Here is a 23097-nt window from a genome sequence, read left to right as displayed (position 1 = left end):
TCCTCTTTTCTCCCGTTCTGCCCAGTAATGTCACGAACTTCTTGCCATTATTGGAGTTTAGGTTCCTCTGCCAGCGATTGGTTGCTGTTCTGTGCGAGTCATTTATTCTGTAGATGTGCTTTTTTTGTTGTGTTTGTGGGAGAGGGCGAGCATGTCCCCCTACTCCTCCGCCATCTTGTCCTCTCCCCTGTATAAATGTTTTCTTAGGTCAATCTCCCAATGCAATAGAAATAAAAACAAAACTGAACCAATGGGACCTAATCAAATTTGCAAACTTTTGCACAGCAAAGGAAACCATAAAATAAAATTAAAAGAAAAATTTTGGAATGGCAGAAAATAGTTGTAAATGATGGAACTTAAAAGGATCTTAATCTCCAAAATATAAAAGCAAGTTATACAACTCAACAGAAAAACAACCAACTAACCAAATCAAAAAATGTGCAGAAGATCCAAATAGACATTTATCCAAAGAAGACCTACAGATTGCCAACAGGCACATGAAAAAATCCTCCACATCACTAATTATTAGAGAAATGCAAAACTGCAATGAGGTACCACCTCACACCAGTCAGAATGGCTATCATTAAACTCTATAAATAACAAATACTGGGAGGGTGTGGAGAAACATGAACCCTCCTTCACTGTTGGTTGGAATGTAAACTGGTACAACCACTGTGGACAAAAGTATGGAGGTACCTCAGAAAACTCAATATAGAACTACCATATGATCTAGCAATCCCTCTCCTGGGCATATATCTGAACAAAACTTTCACTGAAAAAGTTACAGGTACCCCTATATTCATTACAGCACTATTCACAGCAGCCAAGCCATGGAAACAAGCTAAATGTCTGTTGACAGATGAATGGATTAAGAAAATGTGTTATATATACACAATGGAATACTACCCAGTGAATAAAAAGACAAAATAATGCCATTTGTAGCAACAGGGATGGAACTAGATATTCTCATACTAAGAGAAGTAAGTCAGAAAGAGAAAGACAAATACTGTATGATATCACTTATATGTGGAGTACAAAATATGGCACAGAAGAATTTATCTACAGAACAGACTTGTGGTTGCCAAGGGGAAGGGGGAGGGAGAGGTGGAGGGGGTAATGGATGAGGAGTCTGGGGTTGGTAGGTGGAAACTATTACATTTAGAATGGATAAGCAATGAAGTCCTGCTGTATAGCACAGGGAACTGTATCCAATCACTTGCAATAGAACATGATAGATGGTAATATGAGAAACAGAATATGTATATATACGACTGGATCACTTTGCTTTACAGCAGAAATCTACAGAACATTGTAAAGCAGGTATAATTTTTTTTTAAATGGTGAAATGTCAGGTAACAGAAAAGATATTTTGGACAAACACTGCATCTTTTCAAAGCATTCACAGGATCCTCCACTATATAAGATAAAAATCTTTGCCTTTGTATCCAGGTGATCCTAAGCCTGAGTTCTGTCTGGATCATGCAAATATGACCAAGTCATGTAGTTTTTTAAAGCCCCACCTCCTTCACATTTAAAGTGTGGCCAGCACTTACCTTGTATGACTGTGAAAAGATCAGCAGTAATAACAGCTGCTACTAGTGTTAGGACATTTTCAGAAGGGCAGATTCCACTCACCTTGCTGTCAAAAGAGTTATATGTGTAATACGGCCCAAATGACTTGGGAAAAGGGCAACAGTGAAATATCAAGCTACTTAGCTAATGGTCTGAATTAGGGAAATTTGGCAAAGAAGGGTCTGGAAGAGCCTCCCTGTGTGGATGAGCCCCATTCACTTTGCATCAAGCCATGGAAGGGTTAAGTATATTGCTCACCAAATCTCCTGATTTTATTTCATGGTAAAATATCATCATCAACCACTGCTTACCAGAAAATGACATCCTTGTAAATAAGATGTGTTTACTCTATCTTTGTGTTATTAAAATGTTTACAGAATGCCCCTATGCTGGGCACCGTTAAATGAAACTGTCAGTGAAAATATATGCCTATTTATTCTGTAGAGAGGTCCTTTCCTTCCAGAACAAATACCAATGATGATAGAAATAGCAAGTTATTTCTGGGATGGAAAATGTGAATTGTGGCCAATGTGATTAGAGTGAATGTCCAATGTCTTCTGCAGAAACCACAAAATTTCAGGCCAAGTGAGGTGAACTTTGGGGAAAAAAAAAAAGATAATGGGTAGGGGGAGGATGCCTTTCACATGGGCATTTTCCAAAGCCTTTGCAGAAGAAGAAACCTTGGAGTCCAGGGGTTGAGATTCTGAATCTGAGATGTAGGTCCATGGGTGGGCTGCCCTACTTTCCAAGCTTCATCTGGAAAATGGCACCAATGGCAGTGCCACCCTCAGAACATACCTGTGCAGGTTTTGGGCACTCGAGAGTGGGGAGCACTTGGCACAGTTTCTGGCACATTCCGAAGGCTCAGCTTGGGTAGTGGTGGTCCTTCCTCTTACAACCATCCCACAAGGTACTGGTTCTGTTTAGGAATACAAAATCTGGGATTTGGGTTTGGAATCCACTGGAGACTAATAGAGCAGTGCCACCTGGTGACACTTCGAAAGGGCAGGAGGAAAATCCTGGTGGAGAAGGCTGTGCCTTCATTTTGAATTTAAATGAAAAGACAGCCTTTTGACACACAAGAGACTTTTTCATCATTATTGTCAATGACAATCCTTTACACAAAATCCAGAAATAATAAATCTCACTGAGATTAAGTTTGAGCTACATCATTTTTCACTTTACTAATTTTGGACTGCAGTTAAAAGTGATCTTTGTTCAGCATCCTTTTCAAGAAAGCTTTATTAAACATGAACTTTACTGGAATAACTATTGAGTTGACAAAGTCCTCTGTTATCCTTGGAGAAAATAAATTATAAAACAGTAAACAGTACAGAGATATGAGGCCAGGAAATTGTGGTTATTTTATATGCAAGGGACACCATTATTAATTTTTTTTTTCATTCTCTAGTCTTTTTTCTCTTTATATCTTTAGATCAAGGATTCTTCATCAGATGTCTCTGGGTACATTTCAGGGAGTTGCCAAATGCCCTGGTATTTGAAGCAAAAAAAATGTTCATGCGGGTGGTAATGGTGGTAACATTATCTTTTCAAAAGTCCGTAATTCCTGGAGTTACCATCGTGGCTCAGTGGTTAACGAATCCGACTAGGAACCATGAGATTGTGGGTTCGATCCCTGGCCTTGCTCAGTGGGTTAAGGATCCGGTGTTGCCATGAGCTGTGGTGTAGGTTGCAGATGCGGTTCAGATCCCGTGTTGTTGTGGCTCTGGCGTAGGCTGGTGGCTACAGCTCCGATTCAACTCCCAGCCTGGGAACCTCTGTATGTCGCGGGAGCAGCCCAAGCAATGGCAAAAAGACAAAAAGACAAAAAAAGAAAAAAGTCTAATTCCTGAGAAACAAAAAAAAAGTCATTACTCTTAAAATGAAAACTCTTATGGAATGCAAAATTTTAAAAAAATGTGTTGACTTGTAATTGATTTACAATGTTGTGTTATTTCTTCTGCACAGCAGTGGTTCAGTTTTATGTATATATTCATTCTTTTTCATATTCTTTTACATTATGACTTATCATAGGAGATTAAAGTTCCCTGTGCAATAAAATAGGGCCTTGTTGTTTATCTATCTTATATATAATAGTTTGCTTCTGCTAACCCAAACTTTCAATCTAATTCCCCCACATGCCCTCTGCCTTGGCAACCACAAGTCTGTTCTCTCTGTCCATGAGTCTGTTTTAGTTTTGTAGATATATTGATTTGTATCACATTTTAGATTCCACATATATGTGATATCATATGGTCTTTGTCTTACTTCACTTACTATTGTAATGTCTAGGTCCATCCATTTTGTTGAAAATTGCATTGTTTTATTCTTTTGATGGGTGAGTAATATTCCACTGTATATATGTACCATATCTTCTTAATCCATTCATCTGTTGATGGACATTTAGGTTGTTGCTACATCTTGGCTATTTTGAATAGTGCTGCAATGAACACAGGGGCACATGTACCTTTTTGAATGAAAGTTTTGTCCAAATATATGTCCAGGAATGGGACTGTTGGATCATATGATAACTCTATTTTGAGTTTTTTGAGGAACATCCATACTGTTTTCCATAGTGGCTGTGCCAATTTACATTCCTGGAATGTGAGTAAAATTAAGTTCAAGATCTTTAATTCTTATTTTCTTATACTCTTCAATAATTCCATTCTTCCAGCTTTCCTTTCTGCCAATAAGTACCATGTGAGCTGGTACTCATTATCAGGGAAAAAGATCCACAGGACATACTCTCAGAGCATGGGCTCTGGTTGCATAGCTTTCTTTGCACTCTCTCTGAAGTGTCTATACTCTAAAGCCTGAAGGTATCACATGGGAAATTACCTTGATGCAATGGTGGCCTTCAAGTACATTATCGTGCAAGTGATTTCAGAGGTCGTATAACACAAAGGTTCACAGATCAAATGAAAAATTATGACAGAAAAGGGCTTATTAAATTAAAAACCCACACCAAGAAGCAAGGAGACAGCTGGATAAGGAAGGTCAACTCATTTAGGGTAGGGTTCAAAAAGAGTGGAAGGACTGCACTTGATGAACGTTCTGAGTGTTCTTTATCTTGCTTCTCCCTCTGAGAGCATATTATAAGGACCAGAGTTGAAGTTGAGCAAAGTGGGTCACAGAAGGAAGGAGCCAGTGAAACATGCTTGCTGCCTTTGAGGAAAGCAGAGTGAGTCATTGAAGTCTACCAATTAAGCCTAAAAATTTGCTGGGAGGGCCAAGTGGAGACCAAATTAATACCTCAAAAATATTGAGTGCTTCATATTTCTCATGTAGAGTTAAGATTTCATGAATACATAGTGTTTCATGTATATTTAGTGCATCATAAATCCATAGTGCTTTCTTGGTCTTCCCATTTCTTTTTTTGTGCACACTCATTTGTTCTTATTTTATCCATTTTAAAGGTTAGTTACAGAGTTCCCTTGTGGCAAAGGGGGTTGAGAATCCTGCTTTGTCACTGCTGTGCCTTGGATCACTGCTGTGGTGCAGGTTCCATCTCTGGCTCAGAAAGTTCCATATGCCATGGGCATGGCCAGGAAAAAAAAAAAAAAAGGTTACTTACACTTTGCTATCTTTAACACATCACATGAATTTCAGTCATCTCTTTTCTTGTCTAGTAGAATCAAATATGCTCAAACAGGGAATTCCCTTTGTGACTCAGCAAGTTACAAACTCAGCTAGTCAGCTAGAATCCATGAGGATGAGGGTTCAATCTTTGGCCTCGTTTGGTGGCTTAAGGATCCAGTGTTGCCGTGAGCTGTGGTGCAGGCCAGCAGCTGCAGCCCTGATTTTAGCTTTTGTACTTTCCTGAACTCTATGACATCCACAAAGCCTGGGATCTTCCATATGCCACACATGTGGCCCAAAAAAAAAAAGCTCAAACAGTAACAGCAAATACATATTACAACTGGGAATATATTTGGCCCTTGAATATGAGCTCTGAGTCATCTTGGGTGATTCTGGGCCAGAGAAATATAGTTTTTGCTTATTTGTTTGCCAAAGTCATTCAGTGCTTGAGGAATGGACACTTCTGATTTGGGATGACCTGAAGCTTAATCCCTGCAGGGATAAAAATCACAGGTGTCAAAAGAAAGTTCCTTATTGTTATTAATAACTCAATTTCCTGGTCTTCACATAAGATTCATCAAATTGTTGGCAGATGTTAGGCGTGTTCAGAGATTGGAGCTGGCTGATCTCTGTGTCCATAAGCATTAAAAATTGGGAAGAGTGTGAGGTCCTAGGAAGACCTAAATGGTCTATGCCCTCAAGGCCCCTAAGCAATGGTTTTTCAGCCCCCTGGCATGAATATAATTGTCTGTCTTCTCTCTTTGTGATCAGGGATTGTCTTTTTTTTTTTTTTTTTTTTTTTTTTAAGAAATTGCATTGGAAGCCAATTAGAAAAAACACTCCCTCCCTCAATCCATCTCTGGAAGAGTGAAGAAAAACACAACGGCCCTGCTTGGTTGATTTTATTTTCATTTTTTATTGAAAGCTTCATCAAAGAAAACAGAAGTTTAAACCTAACGTCCACTGATCTACAGAAAGCCCAAGGAATGGGGAAAATGGTAGCTAATTGGACTGTGGTACAGATGGAAAACTTAAAAATAAAACCAGAAACACTGTAGAATTACAGAATTTTTCATGATAATCAGAGACAGCAGTACAAAATGCTCTTAAATAAAAAATTGAATGATGTTTCAGAAGTTCCATGAAGTCAGATATGGCCTGAAACAAGGGTTTTAAAAGAAGCTGTATCCCTTTTTTTTTTTTTTTTTTTAGTATTTCATAGCAAGTACCCTTTCACATATATTTTTAAATTTAAGATTCCAATTATATTCTTCTTTAAATAAATGGAAGCATTAATTGCCAGAACGGAGAAAACTTTTCCAAATGTCTCTTTGAAATTGTTTTTATAGTTCTTAAAAAGTATGGGATAACTATTTTAATATGAGGAAATAACTATTTTGTGGAGGACAACAGAGCATCTTTCTTAATAAGGTAAGACCTTGGGTTTAAAATACAAAGCATAACACTAAAGTTACACTTTGGATGCTACTTAAATTTGAAATAATTATTTTAAAATAATCCACTGGAGTATCAAGGTCATTCAGCCTTAATATGGTAATGCAAAGTCAAAAAATAACTGAACAATGCAATTTTTTTTTGTCAAAAATAGGGATACACCTGCATATTTAACAAAGAGATGTTACTATATTCTCATAACTCAATTTTGAGTTGACCTGTTCTAATGGTTCAAATTTCAGTAGTGAACAAACCCAAAACAGTTTTCTTTTGAGGGAAGCCAAATTCTTTGCTAGAGCTTTTTTTTCTCCCCCCCTTTGTATTTTGCAAAAATACAGCCAACAATCAATTGTAGTGGATGGAAAAAGGACAATATGGATATTCAAACATGACAGTATATAGTGCACTGACATTAATTTTAACCAGTGATTTCAAACTGTTTCACTAAATCAAGCCTTAAAAAAATTGATTTGAATTTTACTTCCAGATTTTTTTTTCCATCCTTAGTGTGAAATGCTAATAAAAGGAAATAGAGCCCAAGTCCTAATAGTTGAAAAGAGAAGACAAAACAAATCCACAAAGTAGACAATTAGCCCTTCAAAAATCAGAAGTGACTGCACTTCTTTAAGACTGGTCATCAGGGCAGCCACTAAATGGAAGGAATACAGTGGGAGAAAAGTGTGACCCAGTGGCTTAGTGGTTCTTCCTGCAGACTCCAGCTTGATCCTACCTCTGCTTCAGCTTAAGAGCTTCTGGGTGGAAGAAATTTTCTTAAAATAATTTTTTCCTTCCCAGAAATACAAAGAAGTAACTATTAAGAAGCCATCCATCCTTTTCTATGTGGCAGTGAACATATGTATTGGGGTATAAAACAAAAGATAAAATAAATCACCAATCTTGGGTGAGCGCCCATGCCTTACATCAAAAAAGATCATTTGAGCCACTCAGGGATTTTATACTTAGCTTTTGTACTTTCCTGAACTCTATGGCATCCACAAAATGACAGCTGTAACCAAGAATTGTTCCCTCGGATTAAGGAAATAATTTCCTATTTAAGAATATTTGCTAGGAAATGTTCAATTTGAGTTAGCCTTGGCTATCTTCCAATGCCACAGTAGTTGTCATTTGCAAAATAAATTGACTCATTAATTTGATCCCATTATTACTCAGCCACAGGAAGGATAGCATGTACAGAATCCATGAGCCTGTTTCAATTCTGTCAATTCCTCAAATTGGAGTGAGGGGCTGTCAGTCCCCAAGAGCTCAGGTTTTTGAATCATGTCAGTCACAATGACATGAAAAACAAAACCTCCTCCTTATGCCCTACTGTGGACAATATAATATAGATTGAGTTTCTATGACATATTTGACCTTGATTATAAAGTACATTGAATGCTGTTATCTTCATACACAAAGATTATCCTTTCATTTGATTTTATATCATATAAAAACCTTTATCACTGAAACCCATTTAAAAATTTCTCTTTATCACCTCATATCTTGCAGTGGTTTGTGCCCTCAAAAATGAAGCTGGATTATTAAATGTATTTGCAGTCTCCGACTAAGATTATTACCTGTCTAGACAGTCCATTGAAACTCTTCCTCAATCATAAAGAAGACTGCAGTCTTAATCAAATCTCACCTTTTGATAATGGGAATTTTAGGCCACTGTGAAAGACTTACAAGTATATATATGTATATACATACATACAAGTATATATACATATACATATATATATATGACAAGTCAGTTATTCAAATAAAGTTAAAAAACTAAGTGCTCTTATTTTGTCACACTTGGATGGCAAATATTCTTAAAATTGTTGTGTAAGGGGTTGATGTATTCAGTAGATACAGTGAACTCCCTACTTCATCCTGCCCTCAGCTTTCTATCTCTAGTATGGATGCTTTTAACACCATGTGGATTTTCCACTGGGACAGGTGGGAGTGAGTCTTAGATGGTGTCAAATATGGCAGGTCTGTTTAAGTCACAGGAGAATTGATTCTGGTGAAGCCTGGCGACAACATCTGAATGATTGAAATCTACCAAGGAAGCAAAGTAACCCTGACCAAACTGGAGTGGGATAGAAAGGTTTTTTTCTTTTTTGGGTTTTTTTTGTTTTGTTTTGTTTTTTAGGGATATCATGTTACCTGCAATATTCAAAACATGCCCATGATGAAAGAAAAACAGCCCCCCTCCCCCTGCAGATATTGCCTTTAAATTATTGCCTTTGGCTCCCATGGCCATGCTCTGAGGAACATGAAGCCAATATGCAGTCTTCCTGACAACGCCTTCTTACTATTAGAATATCCACTCCTCCAATGACCTTGTCAGTAAGTTTGGAGGAAATGCTGTTTATCCTGTTTGGATTGTGGCTTCAGTTTCTTTCCTGACATTCAGGCTAAGTCTTGGTAATTCTTGTTGAAAGGAAACATGGAAACCTCTGAATAAATGCTTGAAATGGAGTGAACCAGAATACTTTAAAAAATGATTGTAGTCCTAAATTGAATTAAAATTGCCATAATCCATACTGTTGATTAAATTATGATTCTGATGTCTATAGGTATTAAACACCTATAGATTTGTTTTGATTTGTTTTACTTTTCATATAAGGTAATGCTGCTTACCTGTGGATGCTTTTATTTTTTCTCCCAGACTTGACTCTTCAAAAAACAATTTTTAGGTAAAATAACATGTGCAAATTTGAACATGGGCCACTTTCTTATTTTTTTCTTTTAGATTTGAAATAAGGTATTTTATAGAATGGCGTAATATAAAAAAAATCTAAAAACAAAGCACACATGGACGCATAAGATGACAAGTTGATTCATTTTACCTGAAGTGGCTTAAAAAAATTGAGATTATTGAAATTTTACAGTTGAAAAAAATGTTGCTGAATGTATAAATAAAGCAGTAGTTTTGAATAGAAACAGGAAGTTACCCAGGCACATTCATCAGCCACATGGTAGCTACCTCTTAGCCTCATTGTTGACTGTGTGAATGAGACTTTCTTTGTATCACATTTTTTTAATACAGAAGAGAAAGAAAGCATGTTGATTTCATATTCAAATGAATTATGCTCAGGATAATCCTTATTTATACAAAGAGTTCAGAGACTGAAAAAGAGAAACAAAAACCCAGTTCCCATACATGTTTGCTTATCGCCCCCCTGTAACGTGGGGGCCAGTTTCTCAAAGAGAAAACTTAAGTGCCACCCTTAAAATACATGAGAAGCTGAAGAATGGATCAGAAGAAAGTATAAATCTAAAATTCTCTCCAAAGCATGGAAAACCACAAGGGTGGCTGTGACCAGTTGGAATTTAAATGTAGCACATGCTACATTTTCTTGGATATATTTTTTCCTCTGATCTGACCACACAGATATGGAATCACTCTCTAGATATGAGCTTCCACTTTATGGGATTTTCAACTAAAAGAATTGGGTTTATTTCCACACAAGGTCTTTGTTTATAGGTCACAGATAGTAGAATATTGATAATTTTATATGAGTCAAACTCATTACTCATGTTGACCCAATGGGAATATGTTTTACCTTTTAACTTTTTTCCTGTTAGTTTTTAAATACCTACCCTGTTTTCTTTAACAATGCACTTTAAAAATTTCCCTATTCCATCTGGATTAAGACAGGTTCCCGTGACTTTGTTTTCACCTATTTGATTCTAACAATCCAGCCATTCTAGTGCATGGTTCAATTAACAAAGTTCCATTATACTTAATCAGGTAAAACTGTACAGGATGAACATGGATTTCATGAATTGAATATGCAGAGATATTTCATAAATCGATTTAATTCATTTTAGACAAAGTTTCATATCATTCTCAATGCAAATATATCTCCTTTGGCTTTAATGATTGATCAAATCTTATTGTTTTGGTTCTTATAAGTCATACAATTTCTTGATTGTCAACTAGCATCAAAAGCTTACCGAAATTCCACTAACGGAATCCTCAATCTTATTGGTTCTACTTGCCTCAGAGAGTTAAACTGAAATTTAAAAAATCTATCTTGTCTTTCTTCTGACAATACCAGGATATGAAAAAACAATGAAAGGAGGCAAAAAAGAGAGATATTCTCACCCAGTTGCAGAGTCAAGGTGGCTATTTATAGTGGATGATGACAAAGATGGAGGTGAGAAGACAGAATCTAGAAGTGCAAGAGCTTAAGAGGAAGACTATTGTTAGAAATACAATAAAGACCTTTTCAGGGGACCACTCAGCACTTAACAGAGTATCACTAAGCTTTTTTGACAAGTGATCTTTCAGACCAGTTCAGGAAGTATCTTGAGTTCAAAATTCATATAAAGAAATTTAAACCTGTTAAGTAAGTGTCTTAGCTCATTGTGGCCATCAACACAGGTTTCACATTCAAGAGAGCTAGGAAGGAACCAGAAAAGCTCATGGAATTGAAAGCCATTTGGTTGGTATCCAGAACTCTTCATGATGAAATTGCTGAATATGCAGGAACAAGCTTCTACCATCAACAAATATACATTTAAAATAAAAAAAACTTTTTTTTTTTTTTTGCAGTATGTAAAACATCAGTGGAAGGTAGTTTAAACAAACAACAAAGTAAGAACTGGTCCGGCCATGTAGGTCAAATAAAATTTTAAAAAGAAAAGAAGAAAAGAAAAACAATCTCTATCTTCTGGACTGCAATAGGGTGCCACTTCATCTTTGGTATAAAATAGGCCATCCATAGGCTGAATTTGATCACAACTAGGAAAGACTACAGAAATTGTCAACAATTTCTCTATCTATTGCTTTTTTTGTGTTTTTTTTTTGTGGTTTTTTTTGCACTTTTTGACCACAAGCTCCTATCTACCTAAGTTTTTTGTTTGTTTAATGCTCTTAAGCTAGGTTTTGCAATGTGACAAGCAAAGCTGACTAAAAACTTTGTAAAGCTCATAAAAAAGACTGCAGATAAAAAGCACTAATGCTTTTGCTAGCGATCACGCTTTGTAAATAAAAAAAATCTGCATTCTGCCCCCCAAACACGCATTATTTCTAATGCAGTTGTTTTTAAACCAACATTAATAACTTTACCGTAAAATGTTTTAGCCTTCTAGAATGATTCAACACTTAAGACAAAGTTCATGAAAAGTCCCAGCATTTCCCCAATTCTTGCAGTTGCCATGGTTTCTTTTATCAACAAATTTTCTTCAAATGAAGAAAAACATTTTCTTTTAAACTGTACAGTTTTTTTTTTCACCCTAAAAACTCATAGTCTTAAACTTCTGTACCAGTGAAAGCTGGCACAATATTTCAATTCTTTCTTGATTTTTTTTTTTTAACAAGACGTTGACAGCTTGCCTCGAGAGCCTTTGACGTCCTTAAAATTAAGGCAATTAAGATTCAAGATAAACCTTACCTAAATATTTCTAAGAAAAAAATAAAATAAAAAACCCAACCCACTAGATTTAAACAAGAAAGGAAAAAGAAAGAGTAGCTTAATTACTGAGGAAGACAATTTTTATCCATTTCTGCTTGCCTACCTCTTGACATCAGATTTTCTGTTAAAAAAAAAAAATCTATCTACACCTTCAGGTAAATTCTGCATTCAAATGTTCTTCCAGATAAATGTCAATCTTCCATGTTTTGCTTTGTTTGTTATTGTTTTTGTCCTCTTCTGGTATCTTTTTTCTTTAGTTGAAAAAAAAAAAAAGATGGCAAAAAAAGCCTGTCAAACCACATGAAGGAACCATTTGCACAGCACATAAAAACACTTCATTTTCATTGAGTAAAGTAGAAAATTAAAAAAATAAAATAAAAAAGAAAAGCATTCCATTGACGCCTGTGCAAAACTGGAAGCCAACTTCTTGTTCAATGAAGTTTCTTCATTCAAGGCCGAGTTTCAGACAGACATTCTTCAGTATTGTTTATGGTCTGTGAAAACAATTGAATAAGAGTAGTCATCACACCAAGGAAACTCAAATCACCTTCTGTGCTCTTTTCCAGTGAGTGCTATTTAAAATGTACTATGTTTTTTTGGTTCTTTTTTTGTTTTTTCCAATGCAATAGAGTCATCCAGGGAAGTTGTAAAAGCACATTGGGGCTTACAAGGGTATCAAATTCTGCCACTTTCACACGAACATATATATTTGAGCTAGAGTTTATTCCTATTGAATATCATGACTATAGATCAAGATTATCTTTCAAAGTTGTAAATATTATAAATATATCCAGACAAGCAATATTCCCTATCTTCATGGTACATGTTCCTTTTTTGTTTTGTTTTATTTTGATTTTTAGGACCACACCTGTGGCATATGGAAGTTCCCAGGCTAGGGGTAGAATTGAAGCTGCAGCTGCCAGCCTATGGCACAGCCACAGCAATGCAGGATCTCAGCCTCGCCTGCAACCTACACCACAGCTCACTCACAGCAATGCTGCAACCCACTGAGGGATTAAACCTGAATCCTTGTGGATACTAGTCGGATTTGTTTCCACTGCTCCACAACAGGGACTTCCTCAAGGAGCATATTCTTTAATGCCTGGCTTATGCTGTAAATGGTGGTACAGCTTCCTAATGAACACTGTGTTATCTAGAAAAGGAAAAAACAAAAAAAACCCCCAGAAATTCCTTGAGCAATTCTGTCCTTTCAAAACTCCAATGAGATTCATCACAAACACAGTCAACACATCTATGAGTCCCAACTATATACTCAGAATATAGCAATGGTTTGTATCTTACCTCCTGGTCTCACCAAATATATCAACAGAGAAGCCCAAGACTTAGATAAATAAGTAAGACATGAAAGAGGGCAATGAAGTTTTATTCATTTTTCCACTTTCTTTTCTTCTTCCTTGTTCATCTGTCTCAACAAGATTTTAAATTCTTGAGAGCAGAGTATACGTTTCACGTCTACTTTTTACTCTTCAGGGGTCGGACAGACTGGTATACACATAATAGATGTTTAGACAAATGCCATTTTTATGATATGCCACTTGGCTTAGCCTGGCCCACAAAATATCTCCTGCCCCATCTAGACTGCAGGGTTGAGCTAACAATGGGTTGATCTTCACTCTTTGCCCTTCTACCCACAGATTTGAATTTGACTCACTAATTTCAAGTGCCCCCCCACTGCACCCATGGCATGTAAAAGTTCCTAGGCCAGGGATCCAACCTGTGCCACAGTACTGACAATGCCAGATCCTTAACTGCTGGGCTACCAGGGAACAATTCAGGTGTGTCTTTTAAAAAGAATATTCTTTGGGGTGTCCATTGTGGCTCAGTGATAATGAACCTGATTAGTATCCATGAGGAGGAGGGATTGATTCCTGGCCCTGCTCAGTGGCTTAAGGATCTGGTGTGGTCATGAGCTGTGGTGCAGGTCACAGAGGCGGCTCAGATCTGGCATTGCTGTGGCGTAGGCCAGCAGCTCCAGCTTTGATTTGACCTTTAGCCTGGGAATTTCCATTTGCCATAGGTGTGGTCCTAAAAAGACAAACAAACAAAATAAGGTTCTTTAAACTCTTTGTAGTGAAACTGTGTACCAGACCCCAAGTCCTTGTGTTTTAAAGTAAAAGGCTTTGCCTTTAGCCTTCCAGGCCTCCCCTCAGTCTCAAAAGGCTGCCTCAAGAGTTAATGATTAGGCAGTTTTGTTACAGCTAAAAAAATAAAACTAGTTAAAACAGTCTCCATTAAGTTAGGTCCTGCCTTGGCACTAACTTGTTACTAGTGGTTACCTTCTAGTTAAAGTTATATTGCACTTAGTGTTTTCTTTTGTAATTGGAACACCCCCAACACCCCTTCCCTGTAAACAATCTTTCCAGAATGTCAAAGAACCATAACCCTGAAAACAAGCAGAGACCATCACTGGACCCACTGATGCTGGCCTTGTCGACTCCGAAATGATCTATGGAGAGAGAATAATGTAGACAACCTTAATCAATAACCCTGTCTTTTGAGCCAAATCTATACAGCCCCTTGCTATCCCCTCTCAAGACAGGAGACAGTTTTGAGGCGTTAGCCTGCTGTGGCCTCTTTTGCCTGGCAAAGCAATAAAGCTATTCCTTCTGCTTCACCCCAAACTCTGTCTCTGGGACTTAACTGATGCCAGTGTACAGAGGCCGCTTTTCAGTTAAGTAGGTCATATTTAGAAAAAGGTTTCTTCCCTCAGCACTCTGAGGCTTCTTCAGAGGCCCAGCTGCTTAATTTAGTGAAGAAACTTCAGGGTACTGGGTGTGGTCATCCAGGTATGTCTCTCTACAGGATGAGTGAAGGGGTGCAAGGGGGTTAATTCCAGCCCATAGGCTGCTCCCCAAGCTGTGCACTCTGGTACAGGGATGAGCAAGGGAGCCTTAACTGAATTCACAAAAAGCCCTCAATGATGTTTTGAACTAGCTTGGGATGATTAGAAACCAGCTCAACTTGTTCCTAGAATGTATGGAAAGCCACTGGTTCATAGATTAAATATTTCCATTTTTAACCAATAGTTTAAGTCCCTATAAATACACATTCTTTTTTCTGTGTTATTAAAGAAAGTGGGTGTCCTTTTAAGGACAAAAGCAATCAAAATTTTTATAACAGCAACAACAATAGGGGAAATTTTAGTCATAGTCGTCATGGGAACCACAGTATATATTTGATCTCTCTCTCTGGCTTTGCAGGGTGATTTACTCCACTTTTTTTGTCTAAAAATCTATCTTGTTATGGGAACAAAATTGTGTGTGTGTGTGTGTGTGTTTTGGTCTATTCCTTGCTCCCACTGCCACCTTCTGCTCTGGTATTATTTTGCATTGAGCATAAAAGGCCTAACACAGCATGAATCTCTATCAGAGCTGTTCAATGAACTATGTCTCAGTCAATGGACTACACGACACAGAACATCCTCACTGCTCAGGTGTGTCATGGGAGTTGATCGCCAAGCATCTGTATTTGAGTGAGGCTGGAGCTACTTTCAACTTTGATAACTATACACAAATGTTTCCTTCTTCCATCCCTTGCTTCATCCTTCAAGTGGTCTCACTGATACATGGAAACAAATGAGGAGAAATAAATGGTTGTAGTTTACATTTCACGGTGACTAGCTAAAGTTTGAAGGGAAAAGGTACTGCTATTTAATAGCACTGAATTCACTCCTGTCCACCTCCTCTGTCCTAGATGAAGTGTGAAAGGGCACATTTACATAATGCTTATGTCATGCACTGACATTCATAAAAACAGAAGGCTTTAAAATTGTCAAGGCTGTAATCAGAAGCGAAGAGAATATTTTAAGTTGGAGAGTGGGACTATTTTAAAAATGATGAGTTACAACTTAAAAAGAGGAATTCAGAGTTACTGTCATGGCTCAGCCATGACTAGTATCCATGAGGATGCAGGTTTGATCCTGGCCTCCCTTAGGCTCAGTGGGTTAAGGATCCAGCATTGCCGTGAGCTGTGGTGTAGGTCGAGAACAAGGCTTGGACCTCGTGTTGCTGTGGCTGTTGTGTAGGTCGGCCGCTGCAGCTTCAATTCAACCCCTATCCTGGGAACTTCCATATGCTGTGGTTATGGCCCTAAAAACAATAAAAAATTTAAAAAAGCAGGCATTTGTATGAATGAGATAATGATTCTCAAAATCATTTGCAAGCTGTAAAGTACTGTGCAAATAGAATGTATTATTACAAGCTTAAAGGACATGTAAGGATGGTAATCAAGGCCATATGCTTTGCCCACTAATATACTGACTATACATAGGCAATTGGGGTCATGACATTTCAGTTAGCCAGAGAAAACTTGAAAAATTAGAAAGAGCTAGTAATGCAGGGGTTGACATAAGAACCTTCTAAGGTCCACATGAATGTTGGAAGATTGGGGGTTTGACCAAATTTAAGGTCATAGAATCATTTTGAGCATTTTCATCCTCCATCCTCCCCTGCTACCTCCCCTCAAAAAAGCAGACTGAATTTCTTGAAAGTTAAAGTAGCAAATCATCATCTTAGAATTCTAGACTTTTAGGCTAGAAGAAGTCTTAAAGATCATCTAATGATGCAATATTCCTCACTGTCATTCCTGACAGATTAGCTTCATGGGATGTTATGTGAAAAGAGGGATTCTGTGATCCAGATTGTGGGAAAAACTGCCCACTACATTCCATCCTACTACCCATAGTAAACTAAACCTGTAGTTAGGGCACCAGTAAGGGAGGGTATGGATAGGAAAGATTTTTTTTTTTTAAAGTAATCTTTTAAATTAGCTTCAAAATAGCCTTCATGTTGCCTTTTTTTTTTTTTTTTTTTTTTTTTCCCCTGGCTGCACCCACCTCTTGTGGAAGTTCCTGGTCCAGGGATCAAACTGCAGCCACAACGGTGATAATGCAGGATCCTTACTTTAATAATTTATTAACATTTTTTTCTTAGTCATTCCAAAGGAGGAGGGCAGCACACAGGCTAATCTTTCTGGAAGTAAGTATCTATGTGGACCTCTAGGAGGTCATGACCATTAACATTTTAATGGCTCTGAAAAGAGCTGCAATTAAGAAGGCTTTTTTCCTGGATTAAAGCAGTGTTTCCCAACATTGCTTTTGACCCTCCCTCTCCACCACAACTCCAGGGAAGGGTGGTAAATCCTCCCTCAGCACTGGAGACCTAATTTTCTACTTTTTGGAAAACAGTGATCTAGTCTCTCACTTTAAAGAAGTGAGGGAGGCTCCTTGAGTGACAACCAGTAAGCAGCAAAGATGGAGTTTTGAACCATGGTCTTCTGATTTTGCATCTTGTGATGTAACTTTGCTACTCATACTTTTCAAGGTCTAGTTATTTTTAAGATTTCCTAAATAGCACAAAGAAAAACTGAGAATAACTTGAGCAGGAATTGGAATTTCCAAAGAACTTCCAAAATAAACTATAGGCACCGTTTCCAACATTTGGCATAAGAGGAGTCAGAGACTCTTCTGCATGAATAGCCTCTTTTAACAGTAAGAGGGGGAAAAAAAAAAAGAGGCATACATACAAAATGGGAAGACATGTTTTTTTTTTTTTAGCTTAGAAAGTGGAATTTGGAATATTAAAATAATTGCTGACACATGTTCCAAATATAAACTTTTTGTTCATATGTGCATTTTTAATGTTTCTCTAACTTTTGTCCTACAACCTTCTGTTGCAATGCCTGTTATTTACTTTAAAATACCTTTAGTGCAGACCTTATGGTGTTAAATGAGAGTATGATGGGTTAAGCTTCTTTGCAGAGACACTCAACCACCCTAATCAGAATTTCACACCCTACAGGAGGTCAGCTATCATTTAATGAGACAGGCCAGAGGTTTGTATAAGTATTTTAAACTATCCATATCTCAATTAGCATAATGATTGTTAGAAATGAGTTGCCTGATGAAAGCAGTGCGGGTGTTAATTAGCATAATGAAGCTGGAGATGAGGTCCCATTTGTGAAATTTGGAGTATTCAAGATAACGTGGGAGTTCCCTTCATGGCTCAGTGTAATGAACCTGACGGTTTGATCCCTGGCCTTGTTCAGTAGGTTAAGGATCTGGCATTGCCTTGAGCTATGGTGTAGGTTGCAAACAAGGCTGGGATCTGGTGTTGCCAGGGCTGTGGGCATAGGCCAGTGACTACAGTTCCAATTTGGCCCCTAGTCTGCAAATTTCCATATACTGCAGATGCAGCCCTAAAAAGATAAAAAAAAAAAAAAAAAAAGAGAGAGAGAGATAAAGTGAATTGGTTAAAGTTTTTTTAGGGTTACTCTCCACTCTACACCAAACGGCAAGAATGTAGGGGAATTTGTAGCCTATAATTTTAGCGATGTTGCTTATGGATTAATCTCAAAACAAGACTGTCATAAAATAAAGTCCTACCTTTGGAAAATGATCAAATCTAACTTAATTTTTCATGTTCATTATGTTCAGATTACTTAAAAGAAGGGAACTGGGATTTATCAAGTATACAGAGCAAGCTGTATAAACTGATTTGAGCCTGCTTTTTAAGGAATACTTCTTGATAAATGTTTCTGCGGGTGTTCTTACAACTTTCAAACATGTTTCCCCAATGATGTTACATAAGAAAAAGAAGCCAGGTATTTACATGACCCAATGTCTTCCTTGAATTGTTCTGTGCAATCTCATCTCTTACCAGGACACAAGTCAGTTTCCCTTGGCTGAAACTGCTAAAGAAATTTGGATAGTCACATTAATTTCTTTCATTTTAAAAATTTCAGAAGCGATTATCATCCACCAATTTATTTGTCTTAGAATGTTGCTTTTGTTTTCAATCGGTGCTTCATTGTTGTTGTTTCAAGTCAAAGAGATGAAATTAAGAATACAAACAGGACCTGTTAAAAATTTTCTCCAGGGAGTTCTGTTGTGGGACCGTGGAAAGAAGCCCTGCTTTCAGTATTGTCAGTAATCTGGCATTGCCATGAACTGTGATGTTGGTGCCAGACGAGGCTCAGATCCCGCATTGCTGTGGCTGTGGTGTAGGCCAGCAGCTGCAGCGGTGATTTGACCCCTGGCCTGGGAACTTCCATATGCTGCATATGTGCCCCCCCCCCCACATAAAAGCAAAAACATACATACATAAATAAAATAAAAATGTTTCCCAGGGCATTCCTGTTGTGGCACAGCAGAAGCGAATCTGACCAGGAAATATGAGGTTGTGGTATTGATCCCTGGACTTGCTTAGTGGGTTAAGAATCCAACGTTGCCTTGAGCTGTGTCTTAGGCCAGCAGGTACAGCCCCAATTTGACCCCTAGCCTGGGAGCTTCCTATGCTGTGGGTGCAGCCCTGAAAAGCATATATATATATATATATATTTTTTTTTTTTTTTTTCCTCCAGGTTTAAAGAAATGTCTGCAAGGCAATACAAGTGGCTTTTACATGTCATACATTCAAAAGGCACTATGTGTCTTGGGGTGCTCTTTTTTTTTTTCCATTTATAATGATTTTTATTTTTTCCATTATAGCTGGTTTACAGTGTTCCTGTCAATTTTCTACTGTACAGCAAGGTGACCCAGTTACACATACATGTATACATTCTTTTTTCTCACATTGGGGTGCTTTCATCTGTGGCATTTTGCAGCAAGGTACATGCCCTCTGAACATCCTATAACCTATGCTCCTGTGTGAGTGCAAAAGAAAATTCCTTCAATCCAGGAAACCCCATACTAGAGCTTTTACCCCTTACCAGAGTTGAGGACATGGAATGGAGGATTTTTCTCCTTGATATTTATTATCTGTGGAAAGCTCAGCATTATCAACCACAGGAATCCATGGCTCAAGCCATATAACCATGGTGTGAACACAAAGTTTTATGTTGGTCAGACTCAGATTTTCTCAAATATTTCCAGGAATAAAGTCTATGTGAATTGACTCATTATAAATTTATGAAATCCCTTGTCTTTGTTCACAAATCAGGCCCTCCTTGGCTTTTTTCTCTCACCTGTCTTTCAGTGGCATCGGTAATACCATCATTTTGCTTGGAATTTTAAAGTCCTATTTCCTCTTTCCATTATTTCAGTCCATCCCCGCCTGACACCCCATCCTGCTCCAGATCTGTGTCCCCTCTTGTCTGAATCATTGCAATAACAGGATTGTCTGTTTCCATTGCTTCCAAGTCCATTGTTTACTTCAGCTGGAAGACCATTTACAGAAAAAAGGAAATGCTGTCCAAACACCTCAGTATGGCACCTGATTTTAGAATCTGGGTCCAAGCTGCCTTTTTACACTATTCTGCTACTCTACATCCACTCCTCAAAGAAACACTCTGAGCTTTCCCACACATGAACTTTGGTCAAACTCCACCTGGGACATCCCTGGACTTCTTATAAGATCCAATTCCAGTTGCCACAACTTCCACCAAAGTTATCCAGCTTAGAAAAAAATAAATATATTCTCCTATTACTATAGTATAGTGCTTTTTATTTATTTATTTATTTTTTTATTTTTTTCTTGAAATGCAACAACTTTTTTTTTTTTTTTTTTTTTTCCCACTGTACAGCAAGTGGGTCAGGTTATCCTTAGATATATACACTGCAGTTACAGTTTTTTCCCCCATCCTTTCTTCTGTTGCAACATGAGTATCTAGACATAGTTCTCAATGCTATTCAGCAGGATCTCCTTGTAACTCTATTCTAAGTTGTGTCTGATAAGCCTAAGCTCCCGATCCCTCCCACTCCCTCCCCCTCCCATCAGGCAGCCACAAGTCTCTTCTCCAAGTCCATGATTTTCTTTTCTGAGGAGATGTTCATTTGTGCTGGATATTAGATTCCAGTTATAAGTGATATCATATGGTATTTGTCTTTGTCTTTCTGGCTCATTTCACTCAGGATGAGATTCTCTAGTTCCATCCATGTTGCTGCAAATGGCATGATGTCATCCTTTTTTATGGCTGAGTAGTATTCCATTGTGTATATATACCACTTCTTCCAAATCCAGTCATCTGTCGATGGACATTTGGATTGTTTCCATGTCCTGGCTATTGTGAATAGGGCTGCAATGAACATGCGGGTGCATGTGCCTCTTTTAAGTAGAGTTTTGTCCGGATAGATGCCCAAGAGTGGGATTGGGGGGTCATATGGAAGTTCTATGTATTGATTTCTAAGGTATCTCCAAACCGTTCTCCATAGTGGCTGTACCAGTTTACATTCCCACCAACAGTGCAGGAGGGTTCCCTTTTCTCCACAGCCCCTCCAGCACTTGTTATTTGTGGATTTATTAATGATGGCCATTCTGACTGATGTGAGGTGATATCTCATGGTAGTTTTGACTTGCATTTCTCTTATAATCAGCGATGTTGAGCATTTTTTCATGTGTTTGTTGGCCATCTGTATATCTTCTTTGGAGAACAGTCTATTCAGGTCTTTTGCCCATTTTTCCATTGATTGATTGGTTTTTTTGCTGTTGAGTTGTATAAGTTGCTTATATATTCTAGAGATTAAGCCCTTGTCAGTTGCATCATTTGAAACTATTTTCTCCCATTCTGTAGGTTGTCTTTTTGTTTTCTTTTTGGTTTCCTTTGCTGTGCAAAAGCTTTTCAGTTTGATGAGGTCCCATGGGTTTATTTGTGCTCTAATTTCTATTGCTTTGGGAGACTGCCCTGAGAAAATATTCATGATGTTGATGTCAGAGAGTGTTTTGCCTATGTTTTCTTCTAGGAGTTTGATGGTATCCTGTCGTATATTTAAGTCTTTCAGCCATTTGGAGTTTATTTTTGTGCATGGTGTGAGGGTGTGTTCTAGTTTCATTGCTTTGCATGCAGCTGTCCAGGTTTCCCAGCAATGCTTGCTGAATAGGCTTTCTTTTTCCCATTTGATGTTCTTGCCTCCCTTGTCAAAGATTAATTGACCATAGGTGTCAGGGTTTATTTCCAGATTCTCTCTTCTGTTCCATTGGTCTGTCTGTCTGTTTTGGTACCAGTACCACACTGTTTTGATGACTGTGGCTTTGTAGTATTTCTTGAAGTCTGGGAGAGTTATGCCTCCTGCTTGGTTTTTGTTCCTCAGGATTGCTTTGGCGATTCTGGGTCTTTTGTGGTTCCATATAAAAGTTTGGATTGTTTGTTCTAGTTCTGTGAAAAATGTCCTGGGTCATTTGATAGGGATTGCATTGAATCTGTAGATTGCTTTGGGTAGTATGGCCATTTGTACAATGTTGACTTTCCCAATCCAGGAACATGGAATATCTTTCCATTTCTTTACATCTTCTTTGATTTCTTTGATGAAAGTTTTATAGTTCTCGGCATATAGGTCCTTTACCTCCTTGGTCAGGTGTATTCCGAGGTATTTGATTTTGTGAGGTACAATTTTAAAAGGTATCGTATTTTTGTATTCCTTTTCTAATGTTTCATTGCTGGTATACAGAAATGCAACTGACTTCTGAATGTTAATCTTATAGCCTGCCACTTTGCTGAATTTATTAATCAGTTCAAGGAGTTTTTGGGTTGAGTCCTTCGGGTTTTGTATGTATAGTATCATGTCATCTGCATACAGTGACAGTTTGATCTCTTCTCTTCCTATATGGATGCCTTTTATTTCTTTGGTTTGTCTAATTGCTGTGGCTAAGACTTCCAAAACTATGTTGAAGAGCAGTGGTGAGAGTGGGCATCCCTGTCTTGTTCCAGATTTGAGTGAGAAGGCTTTCAGTTTTTCCCCATTGAGTATTATATTTGCTGTGTGTTTATCATAAATGGCTTTGATTATATTCAGGAATGTTCCCTCTATACCCACTTTGGCGAGGGTCTTGATCATGAATGGATGTTGGACTTTGTCGAATGCTTTTTCTGCGTCTATTGAGATGATCATATGATTTTTGACTTTTTTTTTTTGTTAATGTGGTGTATGATGCTGATTGATTTGCGTATGTTGAAACATCCTTGTGAACCTGGGATGAACCCAACCTGGTCATGGTGTGTGATCTTTTTGGTATGTTGTTGGATTCGGTTGGCTAAGATTTTGTTGAGAATTTTTGCATCTATATTCATCAATGATATTGGGCGATAGTTTTCTTTTTTGGTGGTATCTCTGTCTGGTTTTGGAATG

General features: G+C 37.8%; 2 protein-coding genes across 44 annotated transcripts in view; one reads left to right on the top strand and one right to left on the bottom strand.

The window, feature by feature from the left end:
- The window catches only part of LOC110256378 (uncharacterized), a 411636-nt gene that overhangs the window by 303078 nt on the left and 85461 nt on the right, over positions 1-23097 (top strand). The gene's annotated exons all lie outside the window — the stretch shown is intronic.
- The window catches only part of RBMS3 (RNA binding motif single stranded interacting protein 3), a 1488242-nt gene continuing 1474567 nt past the window's right edge, over positions 9423-23097 (bottom strand). For all 35 annotated transcript variants that reach the window (XM_021069971.2, XM_084987319.1, XM_084987316.1 and 32 more), the window contains one exon: positions 9423-12511. In XM_021069971.2, coding sequence (XP_020925630.2) covers positions 12505-12511 — 7 coding nt within the window. In that variant the 3' untranslated portion in view covers positions 9423-12504. The remainder of the gene's footprint in view (positions 12512-23097) is intronic.

This window comes from Sus scrofa, chromosome 13 (genome assembly GCF_054392235.1).
Source record: "Sus scrofa isolate SSC_HxYL_T2T_F1_AM1 chromosome 13, Sscrofa_HxYL_maternal_Yorkshire_Landrace_v2.0, whole genome shotgun sequence".
NCBI lineage: Eukaryota > Metazoa > Chordata > Mammalia > Artiodactyla > Suidae > Sus > Sus scrofa.
The sequence above is the reverse complement of the archived record's forward strand: the minus strand, read 5'-3'. Positions and strand labels throughout refer to the sequence as shown.